Source organism: Lepidochelys olivacea, assembly GCF_965140295.1.
Source record: "Lepidochelys olivacea isolate rLepOli2 genome assembly, chromosome: 12".
Lineage (NCBI taxonomy): Eukaryota > Metazoa > Chordata > Testudines > Cheloniidae > Lepidochelys > Lepidochelys olivacea.
In genome coordinates this window covers 24,492,158-24,515,020 of record NC_140422.1, presented here as the reverse complement: position 1 = coordinate 24,515,020, position 22,863 = coordinate 24,492,158, and the positions used below count along the sequence as shown (strand labels likewise).

Sequence of the window (22,863 nt, the reverse complement as noted above, 5' to 3'; positions counted from 1 at the left end):
CATTTTTAATTATTTTAATAAATTGACGAATTCTTAAGTGCCATAAATGTTGCTGCTTTTATTGGTTAAGAAAAATTTAATTCCTCTGTACATCTGCAAATTCAGGAGATTTCATCTATAATCTGTCTTGCCTTTGCTTTCTCAAGACAGAATTTCCTTAATGCATGATTATTAATTATATTTAATCTATAAAATTACAGTGAAGAAGGTATGAAGTTCAGGTACACTTTTAAATTCAATAATGACACTATCTGCGTTACTAAAGATAAAGCTTATTCCTACTTTCACTATCAGTCCCCCTGTTTTCATAAGCTTCTGGGCCGGGAAAGGGATTTGTCAAGACATGCAAGCACCACAGATTGACAAGAACCAAACAGAACTTTTTTTATGGGTCTAGCAACCACTCAGCCAAAGGCTAGCAGTGGATTTTTAGGATCTTGACTGTAAAATATTTGCTCTTAATATAATCTTGGCATAAAACGGCAAATGCTAAAATAACTTCAAAACATTAGTTAGTTTACAATTATAGTTTTTAGATAATCCAACTGCAGTTGAAGTTTCGTGGTCTCATATTGGACAAATACATTGTAAGGAATTTTTTACAGGTAGCATGTGTAGTAAATATGCAGTTATAATACATAATGTGCATTGGGCCATATTTTGATCACATTTACACTGAAATTAATCCAAATGGACTCAATTGAAAATAAAGAAGTTACTTCTTATTTATCCAGCAGAACTGAGAGTTGAATTTGGCCCAGTGTGTGTGTATTATAGAAAGTTACTCAGATAAACTGCAGTGAACTTCCTAAATACTTTCCAGCCTTTTAAAAGAAAAGCCATTTAAAACTTTCATTTACATAATAATAAGCGTTTAAAAATGCAATCACAAATCTTTTCAAGAGATCACGAATGTGTGAAGAAAGATGGATGAATAACCCTCAAGGATTGCGTTATTTAACAAAATGAAACACGTTTAAAAATTATGTTAAATGTCACTGTTATAGTACAAAAGGCAAATAGATTTAAAACAGTGGCACAGATCTTTCTCTTGGGTGCAATAGGCACAATTGTGAACTTGTAATCAGGCAGATTTTTAGAGAACATGTCAGCCTCAACACTGATTTTCCTAACTTTTGTTGGTTCATCTTAACAATGGTTAAGCAGAACTTTTTTTTCATGTCATTGCATGTCTGAAATAGCCATTAAGGTTCAGTCATTTAAAACAGAACCCGCTATATCTTTCTGTAGGACCCAGTCCTGCAAAGAAATGCAGTTCATCTGAGAAGAGCTCCTCTAGTGCAGGTCAAAGGATACAACTCTAAAAATCCCCTGCAGCTTCTAATTGCAGTGTTGTTGCGGGGTTCATGAGGAGGAACTGTTTGGGCCCAGCTGGCCTATGGTGTCTGCCTGTCATAGTGGCCTGTTACTCACTAATTCCCTCAGGCTGAAGAAACAGGGTTGATAGTAGAAATGCTGATACAATTTACAGATTGCTTGCACAAAAATAGTGCAATATTTTTGAAAGCACTGAATCCATTAGGAGCTTAAGTTCCAAGACTCCTAAGTCACTTAGGTACCTATGAAAATGATATGCTTACAGCCTGATTCTTATTTACCCTAGTCCCACATCACACTGCTCTTGTCCTGTAAAGCAGCCTTAATATGTGCATTAATATAATTTACTCCCAATTTAAGCCCCTTTACATTGCTAGAGTGGTGTAAAATGCATGAGTGTAAATACACTTGTAGGATTTTTTAATACTAAGCTCCATATGTTCACATTTTTGTATAACTCTGATTACGTTTATAGACTAAGCATAATTAACCATCCATTACATGCAACTTTTGTCTTGAAAGAGAAAAAGCAAAAAAGATTATTAATATCTTCAGAATTTACTCTTAACCAATTTTTTTATTAGCAAAAAATGTTTTAAACCAAAGTTTCTTTCAAATGGTCACCTAATAAGTTGATAAATAACTGAAAGTGAAATAGATATGCAGCGGTGTTATAGCCGTGTTGGTCACAGGATATTAGAGAGACAAAGTGGGTGAGGTAATATCTTTTATTGGACCCACTTCTATCGGTGACAGAGACTGTTCTGAAGAAGAGCACTGTGTATCTCGAAAGCTTGGCTCTCTCACCAACAGAAGTGGGTCCAATAAAAGATATTGCCTCACCCAGCTTGTGTCTCTCGTGAAAGATATGTATATCTAGCCATTTATTATGCGTGTCTAATGCTATTCCAATAAGGTTTTCCCCAAAAATGTTCCTTTCCTTATAGTCTGTTGCAGCATATTCTGTATTTTCTTCTCAGGACTATTGTACCTTATTTTTTCACTACCTTAAGACTGTATACATTCCATTCCCCTCTGTACTCTGACTAGTAATCCTTCCAGGGAACTTTACTAAAGAGAGACATTTTTGAGATATTTCAAGTACTGTGTTTGTAATTGCTGTTGTGTTATGGTGCTGAGAAAGTTAGGGGGTGTTTTTGCGAGTCTAATTTCATTTTTTTTTCTGCTTCAGCTAAAAAATTAGGAATGACAGATGTGCCTCCTGAGGTAGTTACCTTTATTTCCCATGCAACACAAAACCGATTGAGAACAGTGATAGAAAAAGTAACAATGGTAACACAGCACCGAATGGAATCGCACAAAGTAAGTATGTAGAGACGTGGTACTGAATGTTGTCCAATGATATGGTTTGAGGTATTTCAGTAATAAATCCATTCTTTCCTTTCTGAGCAGACTATAGGTGGAATATCTGCACTGTTTGTGGCATGGTTTGGTCAGAATTTATCCAGGCTTAATTAATGAGATTATTTATCCATTTATTTATTTATTTATTTATTAGGTGCCTTTCTCTATGACAGAACTTGTCCATGGAATGTTGTCTTTAAATCCCTATTGTCTGATTATTTCAATTAACAATACTAAAATCTCTTGTGGGACAGCAGTTAAACTGTTCCTAACTGTGGGTCATGGTTGAAATTGCTGTTTCTCAGTGCCTCTTATCTCTGAACCATGGTAACCACATCTTGGATTGAAATTGCTTTCCTTATGTGTAAACCTTCTTTTAAAAGAGCTTATAATTCTACTTACTTCTTGGCTGTGAGAAAAATTAGTACGTACTGTTACAAATGTAATTAGCTGAAAGGAACATTGGTCTAAGCGACGAATACGTCAGAGACTACAAAGATGAGATCTTGCATATTGGCCTGAAACTGAAATGAAAAATGATAATTTTAAATCAGCGTTAACTGTTTTGTAATGCATATCTAGTGTATTTTCATTAATAACGGAGGGAAATGCCACATATTTTTCTTAGACCAGCAGCCTGAAAATTCAGAGGTTCAACACTTTGAATAATCAATGACATTTTCTTTGAAGTTAAAATTGTCCTTTGAGCCTATTGCTGGTGATCATAATTTTACAGAAAAGTGACATAATTTGGGTATCTGACACTATGGGAGCGCTGGTAAGAGATTGCAAGCTAGTTTCTGACCACTGGTAATAAATAGAAAATCTTTAACAAACAAATCAAATTTTTATTCCTTAACCTTAAATACTAAAGATATTTTTATCCATGTTAAACTAGTATCAAAGCAAGATGAAGAGGTCATGATCACAGGGCAAGTGGCAATTTGGACCCCTCTTAGTTCCTTTTAGGTGGACCCTTCAGGTGACTGTCTTGTCTTCCTTCACCTCCAAGATTCAACCCCACGGTCCAGTCACACTTAAACTGGCTCTCAGGGAAACAGAAGGGCTGCGTCCCAACTATGTAAACGCGACAGACCCAATTGTACTTAACTAGCATCTGCAAGACATCTTCTTTTCAGGAGTCTGTGACCAGTGGCTGATTAAAGTGATTGAAAATAAACATATTGTTTATTCATCCAAAGGTACATAGCAGCCAGACACCCTGCCACATCCTCTGTGTGAGTCTCTCAGAGACTCATCTGCAGCCACTGCTGCTCAGTTATTCCCAACTTTTTCTCTTCCCTTGGCCAGGAACATTAGTATCCCCTTTGATCCCAGGTTTGGGCCCAGGAAGAATAAACCTTGCTAGCATAGGCAAGAGGGTATTCCTCAATTAATAGCTTCCCAATAATTTCGTTCTCTGACAGTGCCTTATGTATGCCATTATTTGTTTCCTATTTGTTTCCTCCCATCAAATTCCTATACTTTAACTCCATGCAGTAAAGCAGGATAGTACCAAGCAGATAAACAGAGGTGCAATGTGTTGTTCATAAAAAACAATAGATAACTCCCTCATTCTCCATAAAAATGTCTGACATGCTCGCATGCAGCCAGTGTCATAAATGATTATTTGTTGAGTGCTGATGTTGTGTTCATAGTTTTTTTGCCTTACTTTCGTCCATTTTATTTTTAGTATAGATCTATTTTAACTTATGTTTTAAGTTGTAAATGTTTTTTGAAGTTCTACATCTTTTGACAATTTCTATAACTGTATTGCAGTTAACTATAAATATAGGACCTGCATTTTATATCTAGGTTTAATTGTCTTCTGAATTATTAAATTAAATGCCACAGTTTTTCAGTGAGTTAATTTATTGTTTTGATTTATTTAAGTGTGCGGTACCTCTGACATTGATTAATCAGTCCATATATTTTGTATTTTAAAATGTTATGTTAATTAAATAATTTTATCAATTACTTGTGTAGCTACAATACAACAAATAAGTCTGTTGGCTTCATTTTCTTATTGTAATAAATTGGTTCACCATGTACATCTTGTTTGTTAACACTTAGGGATTTATAGCTTTATTAAGATGACTTGTTTCTTATTTCCCAGGACGATGAATGGTATGAACAGGCTACAGATGTTCGATCACAGCTGAAGTTTTTTGAACAGTTGGAGCGTTTAGAAAAGCAAAGAAAAGATGAACAAGAGAGGGAAATTTTGTTAAAGGCAGCCAAGGTACCTGTTTTATTTCCTTTTTAAAAAACAAATAGTAGCATTTATGTATCAAAAGGTAGTATAACAAAAAAAAGTATATATACATTGGCCAAGTTCGTCAAGGCTGATGTAGGAGAGGTTGAATAAGTGACTTCTAGATGTACCCAGTGTTAGCAGAGCACATTGGGGGCCAGGGGAAGGAGATTCACAGATGCCTCCAACCTTGCCCTGGACTGTATTTACACCGGGGAGAGGCAAAGCTGTAACTTTTACACCAGACTTTCAGGGTAACTGCCAGTGTGACCCTCTTTACAAAGCCCCAGTGCGTAATCAAGCTCAGCTGCTCTGACCATTCTCCTTTTGGTGACATCCCTTCCCCATACTCTGACCCATGTAACTCCCCCCGGCAAGTGCATGTGCAGTAGCTTTTCACCAGTGCATGTTAGTCCACATGCTCAGGTTGGATCCCCAATTACCTTTGCCACCATTTGTGCTGTCATAAGCCCGATGTAATACATTCTGCTGGAAAATATTCCCCATTGGGGATAAATTGACTGATCTGTACTGAAACTTGAGACCAGCTCTAATACTACTAGTATTATATAAAGACATTTTCCATTTAAACAATTTTTCATGTAGAGTTTTGTAAGCTGATAGTAAAAGTACATTGTATGTCGTTCACATAAACAGGTTATGTTCAAGCAGGTATCCAGTTTAAAATTAAAAAAAAAAAGGAAACTCAGGTGATTAATCCACTCTCAATGCACTGGGTTATCTTCATTTATTGTAGTTACTGTAATCTATAAAATCACTCCTGCCCTGATCTGGAGCAGTGCCAAGTGCTGCAACTCCCGTTGACATCCATGGGAGTTGTGGGTATTCAACTTTTCCCAAGCTCAAGCTTCTATTGTAATGAGGCCTCTGGGTCTAGATGACTATGGATAAGATTTTCCAAGTAGTGTAAGGGAATGAGGTGCCCAACTCCCACTGAGTTTCAACAGGTGCCTAACTCCATTATGTCCTTTTAAAATCCCATCTTACATTTGCAGTACTTAAACATAGTGCAGTGAGCCAGTGGTGGATTTTTACTTTTAATTCTCAATTTTCAAGATATTTTGTTTCATTAATTGGCTAAATTCTGCTTGTTTACATAAATGTAATTCTGAAGTAATACCACATGGGCATAGAATCTGTCCCAACATATCTAGAAATGTTGGTGCAGTAATTTCTTAATACCTGCATTTGTCTGATTTGAATTCTGATCATTATGTCACAGTTCTTCTTGGATTCAGATGGGGGAGGGATGCAACATCATAATCTGTGACCCTAGCCTCTATTTGCCAGAAGCTGGTAGTGGATGACAGGGGATGGATCACTTGATGCTTGCCTGTTCTGTTCATTTCCTGCTGAAGCACCTGGCATTAGCCACTGTCAGAAGACAGGATACTGGGCTAGATGGACCACTGATCTGACCCAGTATGGCCATTCTTATGTTCTTATATTCACAAACATATAACTGCAGCTTTTTAAAGTTTATCTTGAAGCCTGGTACCTGTATTTTATGAGCCTCTCTATAATATATACTATAAAGATTGCTGATTTTTATACGCTCAGCATAAGATACTTCAAAGTTATTTCTAGGGAACAGCCCTGCATTGGACTGGATATGAGGATATACTAGATGACACTAGAGATTGCCAAGGCGCCGATCACCATCGCCTCAGATCTCCCAGGCATTTGTCCCATCCAGTACAGTACCATTCCTGGTCGCGGCACCGGTCACTGGGGACCCCGTACCGTTCTTCGGGCTGGCAGCGGCCCTCACCTTCCCCATACCAGTCTCCGACGAGGGTCAGTCAACAGACTCAGGCTTCGACAGCCCCACCCTGGTCACCAGAAGGGCAGTGGGTCCAGGTTGGAGGGCCAGTTCAGCCCTTCCCCCATAAGGGGCAAATAGTCTCCTATCCGGGAACCTGCGAAGGCCCCTTCAGCACCGGTATGGGGACAAGGACAATGGCCCACCCAGTGGCAATACTGGGACCCATGGGGGGTGCTTGTTATGCCAGCACCATACTCCTCCCAGGCTCCATCGGACAAGCTACCCCCGGCGCATGGAGATGAGGCGGTGGCAGGGCCCTCGCAAACCAATAGCCCCCCTCCCCGATGACTTCAGTGAGCACCAAGCCCTACTCAAGAGGGTGACTGCCAACCTGAAGTTGGAGGTTCAGGAGCTAGCTGAGGAGTCTGACCACCTCTTCAATGTCATCCCTTCCTCCGCCCCAACCCAGGTGACATTGCCCATGCCCCCAGGGGTCTTGAAAATTGCCAAGTCTCTATGGCAGACCCCATTTTCTATTCTGCCCACATCCAAGAAAGCGGAAAAGTAGTACTGTGTCTGCGCAACGGGATTTGAATACCTGCACATGCCCCCTCCCACGGGGTCCCTGGTCGTGTCTGCTGTCAACGAAAGGGCCAGGCGAGTGGCACCCCCAGGAATAAAGATGCCAAGAAGTTAGACTTATTTGGCAGAAAGATTTATTCAACAGCCAGCCTCCAGTTTAGGGTATCTAACCATCAGGCCCTACTCAGCAGATACAATTTCAATTTCTGTGGGACTCCATCAGCAAGTTCAAGGAGAGTCTCCCACAGGATTGGACTCAGGAGTTCGCCACCTTGGTGGAGGAGGTCAAGGCTGTGGCCCCAGGTGCCCTCCAGATGGCCTGGGATGCCACAGATGCGGCATCCAGGGTGGTCTGGTTACAGAGGCGCAGTTCCTGGTTACAGACCTCTGAGCTGTCCAGGAGATGCAAACTACTCTCCAGGACTTCCCTTTCGAGGGAATGGGGCTATTCTCAGAGATAACTGATGCAAGGCTCCATGACCTTAAAGATTTCCGGGCCACCCTCCGCTCTTTAGGCCTGCATACTCCTCAGCAGGCTAGAAAGCTGTTCTGCCTCCCACCTCCTCCGCTGTCATGGTTTGGGGTGCCCCTTGGTCAGGCTCCTACAGAAAGAAGGACAGAGACAGGGGCCTTAAGTGACACCACCAGTCATCATCTTTTCCCCTGCCCAGCCTGGTCCTTCCAGGGACCAAGGCAGGCAAAAGCAATCATTTTGAGGGTGTGCCCGAGGACGATGTCCCAGTCAATGCACCGGATCCCTATCTTCCTTAACCACCTTCGCCCTTTCCGATCAGCCTGGTCCCATATCACCTGAACTGCTGGGTTCTCGACGTAGTTTTGTTGGGCTATAACCTGCAATTTATAGCCGACCAACCCTTCTGCCCCCCTTCCCTGTCCTCCTTCAAGGACCCTTCTCACAAGCAACTCCTCATTCATGAGGTCAAAAACCTCCTGAGAGTCCGCAGAACATGGAAGGAAGGAGGATTCTATTTCCGCTATTTTCTAGTTCTGAAGGTCAAAGGGGGCCTCAGATCTGTGTTGCCTCAACAAGTCTCTCAGAAAGTTGAAGTTTTGCATGGTCTCCCCAGTCATTCCATCCCTGGATCTGGGAGACTGGTACGTCACCCTCGAGTTAAAGGATGCTTGCTTCCACTGGCATTTGCTCCGTTTCATGTTGGGCCAGCGCCATTTCCAGTTCACTGCGATGCCCTTTGGTCTCTCATCAGCCCCGAGAGTGTTCACAAAGTGTATAGCACCAGTGGCCGCTTATCTGTGACATTGGGGAGTCCATATCTACCCGTACCTCAATGATTGGTTGATAAGGGGCCAGTCCTCGGATCAGGTGCAAAGGCATCTTGATCTGGTCTGTTCCACCTGTCTCAACCTGGGCCTAATAATAATTGAGAAAAAGTCAACCTGGACTCCAGTGCAACACACACAATTTATCAGGGCGGTACTTGACTCCACTCGGGCCAGTGCCTTCCTCCCCGAGACTCAATTCCAAGCCATGGGGGACCTCATCTCGTCTCTGCATGCCCAACCTCTCACCACCGCTCACACATGCCCGAGACTGTTAGGTCAGATGGAGGCATGCACGCACGTGGTCCGGCACGCATGACTCCACCTCAGACTCCTACAGGCACGGCTGGCATCAGTCTATGTCCCCAGCCAGCACAACATGGACCGGGTGGTCAGGATTCTCGACAGTGTACTGTCATCTCTCGCCTGGTGGCAAGATCCCACATTGGTGCTGGAAGGAGTCTCCTGCGCAGCCCCAGTCTCATCGGTGACTCTTGCGATGCTTCAGACCTGGGATTAGGAACCCACCTGGGCAATCTCAGTATGCAAGGTCGTTGGTACAGTCACTATCGGTCCCTGCACATCAACATCAGGGAACACAAGGCGGCTTGCCTAGCCTGGCAGGCCTTTCTGCCTCACATACAAGGCGTGGTGGTTCAGGACCTGACAGGCAACATGGCCACAGTCTTCTATAACAACAGGCAGGGCGGAGTTAGGTCATCTGCCCTCTGCCAAGAAGCCCTCTGGCTCTGGGACTTCTGTCTGCAGCACAGTGTCCATCTCATAGCTGCTTACCTCCCAGGGGCCAAGAACGCTTGGGCAGACTGCCTCAGCAGGACATTCTTGTCTTGCCACGAGTGGTCCCTTCACCCGGAGGTTGTCAGTTCTATCACCCACAAGTGGGGAACTCCCCGGGTGGACCTATTCATGTCCAGGCAGACCAGAAAATGCCATGTTTTCTGCTCGTTTCAGGGCATGGACAGAGGATCCCTGTCAGATGCCTTTCTGCTCCCGTGGTGGGGCCTCTGATGTACACCTTCCCTCCAGAGCCATTGCTGCCCAGGGTCCTCATGAAGATCAAGCAAGACAGGGTGAAGGTCATCCTCATAGTGCGAATGTTGCCACACCAACACTGGTTCAGCACCCTGCTTGATCTCTTGGTGGTGACTCCGTTCCAAGTGCCACTCAGGGCGGACCTGTTGTCCCAGAACCATGGCAGGGGCTGCGTCTGGTGGTTTGGCTGCTGCGTGGCTAACCACACAGGAGCGGCAGTGCTCTACCGGGATCCAGTGAGTCTTGTTGGGAAGTAGAAAGCCCTCCATAAGAGCAAGCTACCTCGCCAAATGGAAGCAGTTGACCTATGGGATGGCGGATAAAGGTGTCCGTCCTGAGCGAGCTTCCTCGCAACTCATTCTAGACTATCTCCTGCATCTCAAGCTCCAGGGCTTGTCGCTCTCATCGATCAAAGTCCATCTAGCGGCCATCTCAGCCTTCCACCCGCCGCTTGAGGGCAGGATATCACTGCCCCCTCTACTAGGGCGCAGGCCTCTTCAGCAGCCTTTCTGGCCCAAGTGCCTATCCAGGACATCTATAGGGTGGCCACCAGGTCATCGGTCCATACCTTTTTGTCCCACTACGCACTTACCCAGCAGGCTTGGGATGATGCTGGTTTCGGTAGAGCAGTACTGCAAGCCACTAAGCTGTTAACTCTAAGCCCACCACCATAAATACTGCTGGTGTGTCACCTAGAATGGAATCGACATGAGCAAGCACTCGAAGAAGAAAATACAGTTACCTACCTTTTTGTAACTGTTGTTCTTCGAGATTTGTTGCTCATGTCCATTCCATTACCTGCCCTCCTGCTCCTCTTTTGGAGTTGCCGGCAAGAAGGAACTGAAAGGACGTAGGGCCGGCGATGCTTGATATACTGCTGCATGAGCATAGCACTCCAGAGGGCGCCACAGCCAGCCCTACGGATACTGCTAAGGCAAAAATCTCTGACAACTGTGCATGTGGGCGCACACACGCTCCTAGAATGGAATGGACATGAGCAACATACCTCAAAGAACAACAGTTACGAAAAGGTAGGTATCCGTTTTTTCTCTGAATTTGCTCTGCTACTATGGAATCCTTTAGTAAATTGCAGCATTGAGCCTCAAGTACATACAGTATCTGATCATCCCATCCTAACTGTCAGTATTAGCAACATGGGTGTATGGTCTAACCAAGTAAGCTTTGCCTGTCTTACTTCTTTTTAGGTTTCTTTGCATATTATCGTGAGTTAAAATATCCTTGAGTACCACTTGTATGAAGAAACTGTAAAATCAAATGGTCAGGTTTAGCAGGAAACAAGTTAAAAATGTCTTTAAAATTTTTTTTCTATGTCATCTCAAACTATCTTCCTTTTGTGGCATGTTCTCCTTCTCATGTAGGATTATGCTCTAGTATGTGTGTTCAGATACACTTTTGAGGATCTCTTATTGTGTGGTTTATATTTGTGATAAGGAAGAATTTGTTCTGAACACCCATCTTTTACTTACTTTTTATTATTTTCCTCTTTCTTTTCTTTGTCTCAAAGTCCTATGACTATTATAACTGAGTCTTACTTTGTTTTATTTTATCACATACCTTTTCATTAGCTTTTCCTAGGGTATTACAGTGCACCGATTCATAGATTCATAGATATTTAGGTCAGAAGGGACCATTATGATCATCTAGTCTGCCCGCCTGCACAACGCAGTCCACAGAATTTCACCCACCACTCCTGCGAAAAACCTCTCACCTATGTCTGAGCTATTGAAGTCCTCAAATCGTGGTTTAAAGACTTCAAGGAGCAGAGACTCCTCCAGCAAGTGACCTGTGCCCCATGCTACAGAGGAAGGCAAAAACCTCCTCTTCCAATCTGCCCTGGAGGAAAATTCCTTCCCGACCCCAAATATGGCGATCAGCTAAACCCTGAGCATATAAGCAAGATTCACCAGCCAGATACTACAGAAAATTCTTTCCTGATCCTTCCATATTTGCAAGTGTCAGACTATGAGATCTTTCTCTCTTCTCTTGTTCCACAAATTTCACCCATTATAAATACTTTGCAAAATTATATGCTAAAATTATGCACATCTTAAACGTTTGTGTGGAAATAGACATATTACTTATCTTTTGTTCATTTTTTATTTCTTCTTCCTTTTTTAGGTTTCTGTTTCTGAATTCTTTTCTTCTCATCTTGCATTCCTTTCAACATTTTATCTGTTTGCAAACTATGCTCTTCTGAATTATTTTCTCTTTTCCGTGATGTTTGTTTTCCTTTCTAATCTTGTTGGATGTTGGGAGATCAAGGATCTCTTATCCATTACTTCCAGAACAAAACCGTTTTGATTTATAAGAGTCTGATCTTGCAAAATACCTAGTGCCTTTAAATCCTGCTGAAACAAAGATCTAGAAAATACGCAGAAATGCAACAACTTGAATTCTCATGATTATAGAAGGATTGAAGAATGGATTTGTAACTAAAAGAGTGAACAATCTTGTGTGAGACTACAAGAAACCAACTGCATGAAAATGATGAATTCATAGAGCTGCTCCTAACCCAGCAGGAGATGGTGTACAACAGATATTATAAATATTACAGTTATTAGATATTATAGGTGAAGTATAATAGAAAAATATGAAAGCATAAGGGTACAAACAGATTATACGTTAAAGGAGTGTCATGTGGTCTATACACCAAAGGGTTATCACAGAATCTGCCTTCCTGCTAAGTCAGAGCTGATTGGCAACCCTACAGCAGCGGTGAAGGTAAAAGAGCTATAAGGCAGGAGGGCAGGGCAGCTTCCAGAGAGAGCAAAGGGACAGAGATGCTCCTGCCAACAAACTGAGAAGCTGCCGGAGAAACCAACACTCCAGAGAAAGAGAAACAGAACAAGAGGCTAGAAGCAGTTCAGGGAATAACAAGGAACTTGAGAAGGGTTAAATCTGGCTGCTCTGAACAGGGGCCCTGGACTGTGACCCATGTGGAGTGGGCTGGCCTGGGTTCCCCTACTGCTTCCACAAACTAAGAAGGGAATAGTCAATGACTATGAGTGAGTGGCCAGAGGAGAGACTCCGAGACCATTGGACTTTGAGTTCCTTATTTTTGGACTTTTCTGTTATACAGAGGCAATACCATCTTTGTACTCCTACTTGATATTCTCCAGTTTATCCATCCAAAGTTCATGTTCACCCCTCATTTGAGTCTTTGATTCCCAGGATACATTCCCCCATCTTATATGTGTGACTTTCCTAGATAGCATGACCTTGCATTTGACACTATTAAAATGCATGCGGTTCAAAAGCGCCCACGTTACCAAGCAGTCCAGGTTGGTCTGTATAACTGATCTGTCCTCATCGTTATTTTCCACTCCACCAATTTTTGTACCATCAGCAATGATTTTATATTGTCTTCCAGGTTCCTGATGAAGATACTGAATAGCATTGAGATGATTCCATTTGGGTTTTTGCCCAAAGTCTATAGAATCTTGCAGTAATTTGGTTAGGAATTTTCCCCTAACATTACATCACAAATTTCCAAGATTATATAACTCCAGTGATAGTCTGCTGTACATTTTAATAGATATTTCAATATTTTAAGCTTCAAAATTCAAAATGTTCTCTGAATAAAGTTCTACAAATGTGCTTGTAGCCAATGATATTGGGAGAACTAATATCAAATCTGGACTGGGGCTTCCATTTCCCTGATTTCCATATAAAAGGTGACTCCTGAGTGTCCAGTGCTATAGTCCAGCAGTAGTTAAATGACAGAACCAATTCCCCATTCCTTGGGCTGGAGGTCATGTGCCATACTGTGACTGCTATTTCTTAGCAAGGGCTTCATTAGACTCTTACTTGAATGGAAAGAGATCCCTCCCTGATTCTCCTCTTCTCTAAAATATCGTATTTCTTGGTGGCACCCATACTTAAAAATATTGTTCTGTCATTTCTTGGTGCTCAGTCCAGATAGACTGTCTATAACTATATGTGACAGAAGAAATTGTGACGTTGAAAGGAAAAATTCCTATGGAAGTGAGGAAGGGAAAATCGTAAATCATCTACCATTCTGTTGGCAGGTTGGGTGTGGGAAGTGCCGAACTTGCAGAAAAATAGGTAGAGAGTAGAGTCTGTCTTGGAAGATTGAGGGTGAGTACAGTGGTTTATATTAAAAAGGGAGTTATTTGTCTTACCATATTATTGATCTTACTATACATTGTGATATATTTCTATTCTTACAATATAATATGATGATAATCTCATACAGCACCAGATAAATAATTACTTTTTAATGTAAACCTCTCTGTGTACATCTGTCTGTATTTTTTGAGTTATGGTAGTTGACTCCAGTTGATCTTTTCTTTTTTAAATTGCCTTGCTCTGTAACATTCATATGTAAATGATCCTAAATAACTTGAAGGACTAGGGGGCTCAGGGGATTGGTAAAGGAGTAATGAACCTTTCTCCCCATGTCACTTCCAGTTCAGTTCATATGTGACCAGTTTCATAGTGATTGAAAGTTATTACTATCTGATAGCCTGTGTGCAAAGAGTTGGTGACTCCCATCCAGCTCTTATTGACTTTCATAGTGTTATCATATATTCCTATAATAAAACTTCTACCGCATTTAGCAATGTAGTTTGAAGTCCTATCAGAGAGGCTGATGATAAAAAATTAACATTAACAATGAAGTAGACGAATGGTTTTCAACCTGTGGTTGATGGACACCCAGGGATCCACAGACTATGTCTAAAATTTCCGAAGGGGTCTGCATCTCCATTCAAAATTTTTTAGGGGTCTGCAAATGAAAAAGGTTTGAAAACAGTTGAACTAGACAAACTTTTGAAAATCCCACAGTGACTGGTTGTTGGATTGGATGACTTCCTGGGATTTTTCTGACTTAAGCTTCCACGGTTGTATGAATCTTCGGTTGGTTGGTCTTGCCAAGAATGGTACAGACAGTGCCGCATTTGTTCTATTACTTGAGCTGTCAGTTAGATACATTAAACAGGCACTCTTGTTACCAGGCCAGCTGAGCTGGATTTTAGCTACTGACCAAAATATGTAACTGTCTGATGACTGTTAGTGGTCTACTCTTTGACATCTGTGTCAGCAGGAGGCCAGTGATTGAACTGGCTCTTGGAAACTGAACTACCTATGCTAAAGGCTACGTTTTAGTTACGGGTACTTTTACTAAAAGTCATGGACAGCTCACGGGCAGTAAACAAAAATTCACGGCCCATGACCTATCCATGACTTTTATTATATACCCCTAACTAAAACTTGGTCCAGGGGGGCTGTGGGTGCTCTGGGGGTGCCACAGGTGCTGGGGGGGCGGGTGGGTGGCAGCAGGGCGTGGCCCGGGATCCCCGCTAGTGCTGGGGGGGAGGGTTGGTGGGGCTTGAAGGATCCCTACCTGGCATCACATGTCCCTGCAGCTCCTAGCGGGAGGGGTGGCCAGGGGGGCTCTGCACACTGCTCCTGCCACAAGCACCAGCTCTGCAGCTCACATTGGCTGGGAACTGCACCAATGGAAACTTCAGAGGTGGTGCCTGTGGGTCCGGGCAGTGTGTGAAGCCCCCGGGCCTCTCCATCTAAAAGCTGCAGGGACATGCTAGTGGAAGCTGGGGACCCCCACCCCAGGTAAGCGCCGCTCTGAATCCCCTGCCCCAGCCCTGAGCCCCCACTACACACCCAAACTGCTGCTGCTGGCCCAGGGCCTGCCCTCCTGGGCCAGCACTGGCTGCTGCAGAACTCATGGAGAGTCACAGAATCCGTGACCTCCGTGACAGACACACAGCCTTCCCTATGCACCCTAAGAGGTGGTCTGTCCAAATCAGGGTTAGGCAGTCTAAGTAGGGCTCTCACAAATTCACGGCCATGAAAAACACATCACGGACTGTGAAATCTGGTCTTCCACTGTGAAAGTGTGTGGTTTTACCCTATAGTATACAGATTTTATGAGGGAGACCAGGGTTTCTCAAATTGGGGGTCCTGACCCAAAAGGGAGTTGTGGGGGAGGGAGGGTCACAAGATTATTTTAGGGGGGTCGCAGTATTGCCACCCTTACTTCTGTGCTGCCTTCAGAGCTGGGCAGCCAGCGAGCGGCGGCTGCTGACTGAGGGCCCAGCTCTACACACAGCAGCGCTGAAGTGAGGGTGGCAATACCGTACCAGGCCATTCTTACTTCTGCGCTGCTGCTGGCGGCAGCTCTGCCTTCACAGCTGGGCTCCCGGCCAGTACCGCCGCCAGCAGCAGCGCAGAAGTAAGGGTGCCAATACCATACCGGGCCAGTTTTACTTCTGTGCTGCTGCCTTCAGAGCAGGGCAGACGGAGAGTGGCGGCTGCTGACCAAAGGCCCAGCTCTGCGCACAGAAGTAAGGGTGGCAATACCGTACCATGCCATCCTTCTGCACTGCTGCTGGCGGTGGCTCTGCCTTCAGAGCTGGGCTCCCGGCCAGCAGCCGCCGCTCTCCAGCTGCCCAACTCTGAAGGAAGCACTGCCTTCAGCAGCAGCACACAAGTAAGGGTAGCAGTACTGCAACCCCCCGACCTCTACAATAACCTTACAACTTCCCCACAGCTCCTTTTTGGGTCCGGACCCCGACAATTACAATACTGTGAAATTTCAGATTTAAATTGCTGAAATCATGACATTTACGATTTTTAAAATCTATGACTATGAAATTGACCAAAATGGCCCGATTTCTGTAAATTTAGCTCTTGTTGTGAAATGTTAATTAGGAACAATTGTTTCCTAAAAAAATCCCAGCATTGGCTTTCGTTCTCAATAACCTAATTATTGTTAATTGCCCTATTAATAGTGTTGCCACTGTACATAGGGAATGCTGTCTTCGCTATTGTTTCATTCAGGGTGAGAAAGCTTGGGTGCTTTAGAATTCATGATATGCTGAGAACCTAAAAATTTGAAAAGCTATTTTTTATAAATGCAGCTTTCTAATGGGCTTGCTCAACATACAGTACAATACACATTCCCATGTACAGAGGCTTTGAAATGTAAAAATGCTTCATAAAACAGCCAGTCACAAGTTAAATAGGAAGATTTTAGGATAAGTTTTAAAGAACAAAAGTTGTTCAGTAACTAAGGCTTTGTCTACATTGGGATTTCAGCCGCTGGCATAGCTGCACCAGTACAGATTCCTAATGTAGACACAGTTTACACTGGTGCAGACTCACTCAGTGTAAATCTTGTCTACACTAGATGTTTACACCAGTGAAGCTCCACTAATGCCTGAAATTCCAGATGTAGACAAAGCCTAGATGCTGGAGAAGGAAAGATTTCCAGGTAGATGGAGTAAAAGAGTTCTTCCAGCTTGGGAGAGTCAGGAGGAAGTGATAGAAGAGGCAAACTTTTGATAAGTGGGATGATCAAATAGACAAGGGTCAAACCGCTTGAGTGGGGTGAGTTCTGGAACAACTTGAAAACCAAGTTGGCATTTTTTCATTAGATTTTTGAAGATGGATAAAAAGCAGTGAAAGGTGATAGAGGAAGGAAGGAGTATGGTCTTACTTTCTTGAGTAAGAAGGTAGTTTGACCCTAGGATTCTGAAGCCCTGATAATAGGTGAGCATAAAAGAGGCAAATGCAGTAGTCAAATCAGGACATGATTAGGAAATAGGTAAGCATCTTAACAGGCAGAATTAGATTCTGGAAATATTTTAGAGAGGATGATAAGTAGAATTACAGACAAGGGAGACAGAAGAAAAAAGAGAATTTAGGGAAAGCAAAGTCTAACTAAAGATTATCACCTAAAGATATACTGAAATATCAGTATGAAAATAGCCATAATCTGACTGGAACTTTCCTAATGCCATGGCCACTCCTTGTAGCTCATAGAGTTTGCCAATAATTTGGGCAGAATATAGCGATTCCCCTATTTTCATTGTATTGTAGATGTGAAACTGATCGATCACAAGTAGACATTTTCTAATGGTGCTGTGGTTTATTATGAATAAAAGTACAACCACAGGAGTGAGTTAGGTTCATTTTTAAGGTTAGTATTTTAGGAATATAGGAATTGCTTTACCTGATCAGACCAGGGGTCCATCTAGACTAGTACCTTGTCTCTAACAGGACTCAGTACCAGATGCTTTGGGGGGAGGGGAAGTGCAACAAACCATACAACAGGCAGTTATAGAGTAACCTGCCCATAGAAGAAGTTTGGTGTATGTCTGTGGTATGGTGAGTATGATGATAGGGAAAGCTGAATGTGTCAGGGCATTTCTGATTAATGGTCAAGTCCACAGGTTTTTTCCCCAGTGTTTCTACTCTCTCCCTGGTAGAAGTGGCTGGAATGAGGTTGTCCCCCAAAACCCACTGTGATCCCCAACCACCTCCTGTCTTGGACCCACTCTTTCCGGCTCAGACACCATGGTAATGAGTTCAATATGAAAACATAGATTTGGAGGAGATGGCTTTCAAGGGAGGGTTCCACATTGTGGCAAGAGGATCCACACAAGATAATGCTGACTGAATCAGCATTACCTTATTTTGGTTTGTCTTGCTGGTGAAAAATGCTGGGGTGAGAGAACAATGCCATACAACAGCTGGCCACACCTTCTCTGCATACATGGAGCCCAAACCCTACAGAGGAAACATGGATCAGAACCTGCTCTACCCCTTCTGTGCACTTCTAGTCAGGATCCACTGGTCTTTGCTCCCTTCTGCAAAAGGGAGAGAGCCTTTGAATCTGTCTGTCAGTGGTGGGTGGGGGAAATTGCATTCTTAGAGAGAGACAGCAAAGAGCAGTCTTCGAACAACAAAAAGGTCAAAAGCCAGACTGAAATCAGCTGAGGAATTTGTCTTTACATTTAATGTGGTCTGCTCTGAATGGGATTTCTAAGAGAGCAGAACACCGATTTTACATTATGCTAAAAGTGTTGGTCCTTACTTGTTTCTTTTGTTTACTGTTTCAAAAACCTGGGATGTATAAGGCTTACATGTGAGAGTAGAATAAGATTTTGAATATGTGGTCAATAATGGAAATGCTCTTGGTGGCAAAAGAAAACAGAATGTGAAACCATAATTGGTGATAATGGCTTGATTTTATTTCTAAATGGATATTTGGATAGTCACATGCTTTTTACACTAGATATGTGTAGATAGGGGTTGTCTATGTCCAAGGAATTAAGAAATAAAAAATATTCCATGTTACAATATTTAAGGAAGCTGATCATTTCAAAATTGTTTATAAAACTACTTTAAAATGTTAGTTCAAGTGATCATACTGGCTTCATTGCACATGATGTGTGACATTGACAAATGAATTTTTTTCACCATACGTTTAATTGAATGGCATCTATCATCCTATCAGGTCCCGGGACTCAGTTATTAGTCCGTTCATTTTAGTGTTTTTTTGTTTAGTGTTTATGGTAGAACCAAATTCATGGGTACTAAAAATAAATACAACAATCATAGGTGTGTTGTATGTTTTTTTATAGCCTCTTTTGGGTAAAAATTGTCACTAGGTTAGTGAACGAAGGATTGTATTCTGGTGCAGTTTAAAAGGTAATTTTAGTGCTTACAGATGGTGCTGAATTTGACACCACTCAAGGCTACCATCCTCTATTCACTGAACAGATGTAGTGCAGATAGTGGCAATAGCAAAGTTTCCTACTACAATCCTGGCGATGGGCTTCCATCCTCTTCTGTAGGGGCCATCTCTCTGAGTGAGAGGAGAGTTAAATCTCCATGCTCATTTAATCCTTTTCCTGTCTCCCGAGACTAACAATGAGGGTGACAATTGATGCAATACTCCTTTCTCAACTGGAACTGCCCGCTCATTTGTGATAAGAAAGTGGGGGGCTTAGTTTTGGGGGATTTGAAATTTTGTTACTTTCTATCATTTTAACAATTAAAAACAAAACAAAAAGGCAGCTTTTGGATGTCTACTTTTGCATGCCACCTCAGTGTGACCACAAATTTGAATAGGGTTTTACCCTCAGCTATGCTGCTTTTAACTTTCACTTTTTATTAACACAGCTAATGTGAAAGCAAAGTGTTTCATGTTGCCAATTTAACTTCTTTAATGAAAAGTGAATGTTATAAGTTGGTGCAGCTGTGGGTGAAGTTCTGATGTCACCCAATGGGAAAAATAAGTTTAAAATTGAAATTGTTGGCACAGCAGTGGCTCTCAATAGTGCAGCACCTACAGTTGTGACTCTTAACTTTAATGAAAAAGATTAATTTGAAACATTAAAGTCTCCCAATATAGATTAAAAAAAAAGTGAGGTTATAAGTGCCTAGTGCTAGACTGTGATGGAAGTGCTTGCTGAAAGCAGAAGACAATCACGTGCTAGCCCTGAGAGCTTTTAAAGCACAAGTCCTTTAAGTTTAAGGCTCCAAAGTGGTTCTGAATCCAGTAGTATATCTTACATTTTTGTAAATGACATAAAATGTAAAATGTAGTGCAGCACTGATTTTACAAATTGTGTGGATAAATTATAACAACCTCTTGAACTGTGAGCAAAGGGATTATAATTCTGACCATAATGCATAATTATGGTTTATGCATAATTATTCATATTCTATCTGTCTTGAAAAAATGGCTACAGGAAGAGGATATATTCAACTAAAATATAAAAATAAAACTTGTAAACTTTGTTCATTTAAAAAAATGCAAATGCTGTCTAACTGCAAGAAAGAACACTATGACAACAGTTCTCAAACTTTAGCAACCTGAGGACCCCCATTTTGATTTAAAATTTTTCACAGACCCCCAAGCCGGCTTCTGATTTTCCCCGGGGGTGCTCAACCCCTGCTCAGCCCCAGACCCCACCCCCACACTACTCCTTCCCCCAAGACCCCACCCCACCTCTTCCTGCCCCCGGTCCACTCCACCCTTCCTCTTCCTCACCTCTTCCCTCCCCTTAGTGCACCCTGTCCCCGTTCCTCCCCCTCCCTCCCTCCCACTTTAAACGTTCTGTTAAAAAGTCTAATTCTTGACAAGAAAGGTAGATAAAAGTTCCTGAATTTCACCGATGCACTAAAGCAAGAAAGACCACTACTGATTGCAGCAGTGAGCCCTATAACATGAAGTCTGGATTCCAATTAATCTAAAGGCAGTCAGTCCTATTTTTTTTAAAAAGAAAGACTTAATAATGTGTTAGTAGCAGAACCATAAACCCACTGAATTCTTCTAAACATGGTGTCAACTTCGCCTTTAACTATAAGATTACCTATATAATGCCACTCATTACTGTATGTCTTCACCGCTGATGAAATTCTCTTATTTAGATCTGTTTGGGAGTTGGCTGGCTGCTTTTACCCCCCAGACCATTTTTATTATTTGTTCTGGAGCTCTGCAGAGAATAGCTTGGTTGCTTTAAGAATCTATTTCAGATTTCAGACTGCTGCGCTGGGCATCACAAAATGGGGAAGAGATGGCCAGCCCTCTGTGGAGATAGAGGTGGTTAGGGACTATTTAGAAAAGCTGGACGTGCACAAGTCCATGGGGCCGGACGAGTTGCATCCGAGAGTGCTGAAGGAATTGGCGGCTGTGATTGCAGAGCTATTGGCCATTATCTTTGAAAACTCGTGGTGAACCGGGGAAGTCCCGGATGACTGGAAAAAGGCTAATGTAGTGCCAATCTTTAAAAAAGGGAAGAAGGAGGATCCTGGGAACTACAGGCCAGTCAGCCTCACCTCAGTCCCTGGAAAAATCATGGAGCAGGTCCTCAAAGAATCAATCCTGAAGCACTTGCATGAGAGGAAAGTGATCAGGAACAGCCAGCATGGATTCACCAAGGGAAGGTCATGCCTGACTAATCTAATCGCCTTTTATGATGAGATTACTGGTTCTGTGGATGAAGGGAAAGCAGTGGATGTATTGTTTCTTGACTTTAGCAAAGCTTTTGACACGGTCTCCCACAGTATTCTTGTCAGCAAGTTAAGGAAGTATGGGCTGGATGAATGCACTATAAGGTGGGTAGAAAGCTGGCTAGATTGTCGGACTCAACGGGTAGTGATCAATGGCTCCATGTCTAGTTGGCAGCCGGTATCAAGTGGAGTGCCCCAAGGGTCGGTCCTGGGGCCGGTTTTGTTCAATATCTTCATAAATGATCTGGAGGATGGTGTGGATTGCACTCTCAGCAAATTTGCGGATGATACTAAACTGGGAGGAGTGGTAGATACGCTGGAGGGGAGGGATAGGATACAGAAGGACCTAGACAAATTGGAGGATTGGGCCAAAAGAAATCTGATGAGGTTCAATAAAGATAAGTGCAGAGTCCTGCACTTAGGACGGAAGAATCCCATGCACCGCTACAGACTAGGGACCGAATGGCTAGGCAGCAGTTCTGCGGAAAAGGACCTAGGGGTGACAGTGGACGAGAAGCTGGATATGAGTCAGCAGTGTGCCCTTGTTGCCAAGAAGGCCAATGGCATTTTGGGATGTATAAGTAGGGGCATAGCGAGCAGATCGAGGGACGTGATCGTTCCCCTCTATTCGACATTGGTGAGGCCTCATCTGGAGTACTGTGTCCAGTTTTGGGCCCCACACAACAAGAAGGATGTGGATAAATTGGAGAGAGTCCAGCGAAGGGTAACAAAAATGATTAGGGGTCTGGAACACATATGAGGAGAGGCTGAGGGAGCTGGGATTGTTTAGCCTGCAGAAGAGAAGAATGAGGGGGGATTTGATAGCTGCTTTCAACTACCTGAAAGGGGGTTCCAAAGAGGATGGCTCTAGACTGTTCTCAATGGTAGCAGATGACAGAACGAGAAGTAATGGTCTCAAGTTGCAGTGGGGGAGGCTTAGATTGGATATTAGGAAAAACTTTTTCACTAAGAGGGTGGTGAAACACTGGAATGTGTTACCTAGGGAGGTGGTAGAATCTCCTTCCTTAGAGGTTTTTAAGGTCAGGCTTGACAAAGCCCTGGCTGGGATGATTTAACTGGGAATTGGTCCTGCTTCGAGCAGGGGGTTGGACTAGATGACCTTCTGGGGTCCTTTCCAACCCTGATATTCTATGATTCTATGACACCCTCCATTCCTTGGAAATACATACCATGGTGCTTCTTTGAAAATTCTCTAAGGCACTGCAGCAGTGGTATTGGCCAGCCCCTCAGCCATTCTACCATCACAAACCCTGTGAACCACTGAGAAAGTGCCACAAGGTACAGGGTGGAGATACATGGACCCACCACCATCCCTAGAGCCCTGCGCGAATACAAAAAGGTAGATCTGCATCCAATC

General features: G+C 42.9%; 1 protein-coding gene across 1 annotated transcript in view; it reads left to right on the top strand.

Annotated features, from left to right (window-relative positions):
* LOC311529159 (transcription initiation factor TFIID subunit 4-like) overlaps positions 1–22,863 on the top strand; it is a 200,205-nt gene that overhangs the window by 73,387 nt on the left and 103,955 nt on the right. The window contains exons 11-12 of the mRNA XM_084644905.1: positions 2,531–2,661; positions 4,820–4,945. Coding sequence (XP_084501031.1) covers positions 2,531–2,661; positions 4,820–4,945 — 257 coding nt within the window. The remainder of the gene's footprint in view (positions 1–2,530; positions 2,662–4,819; positions 4,946–22,863) is intronic.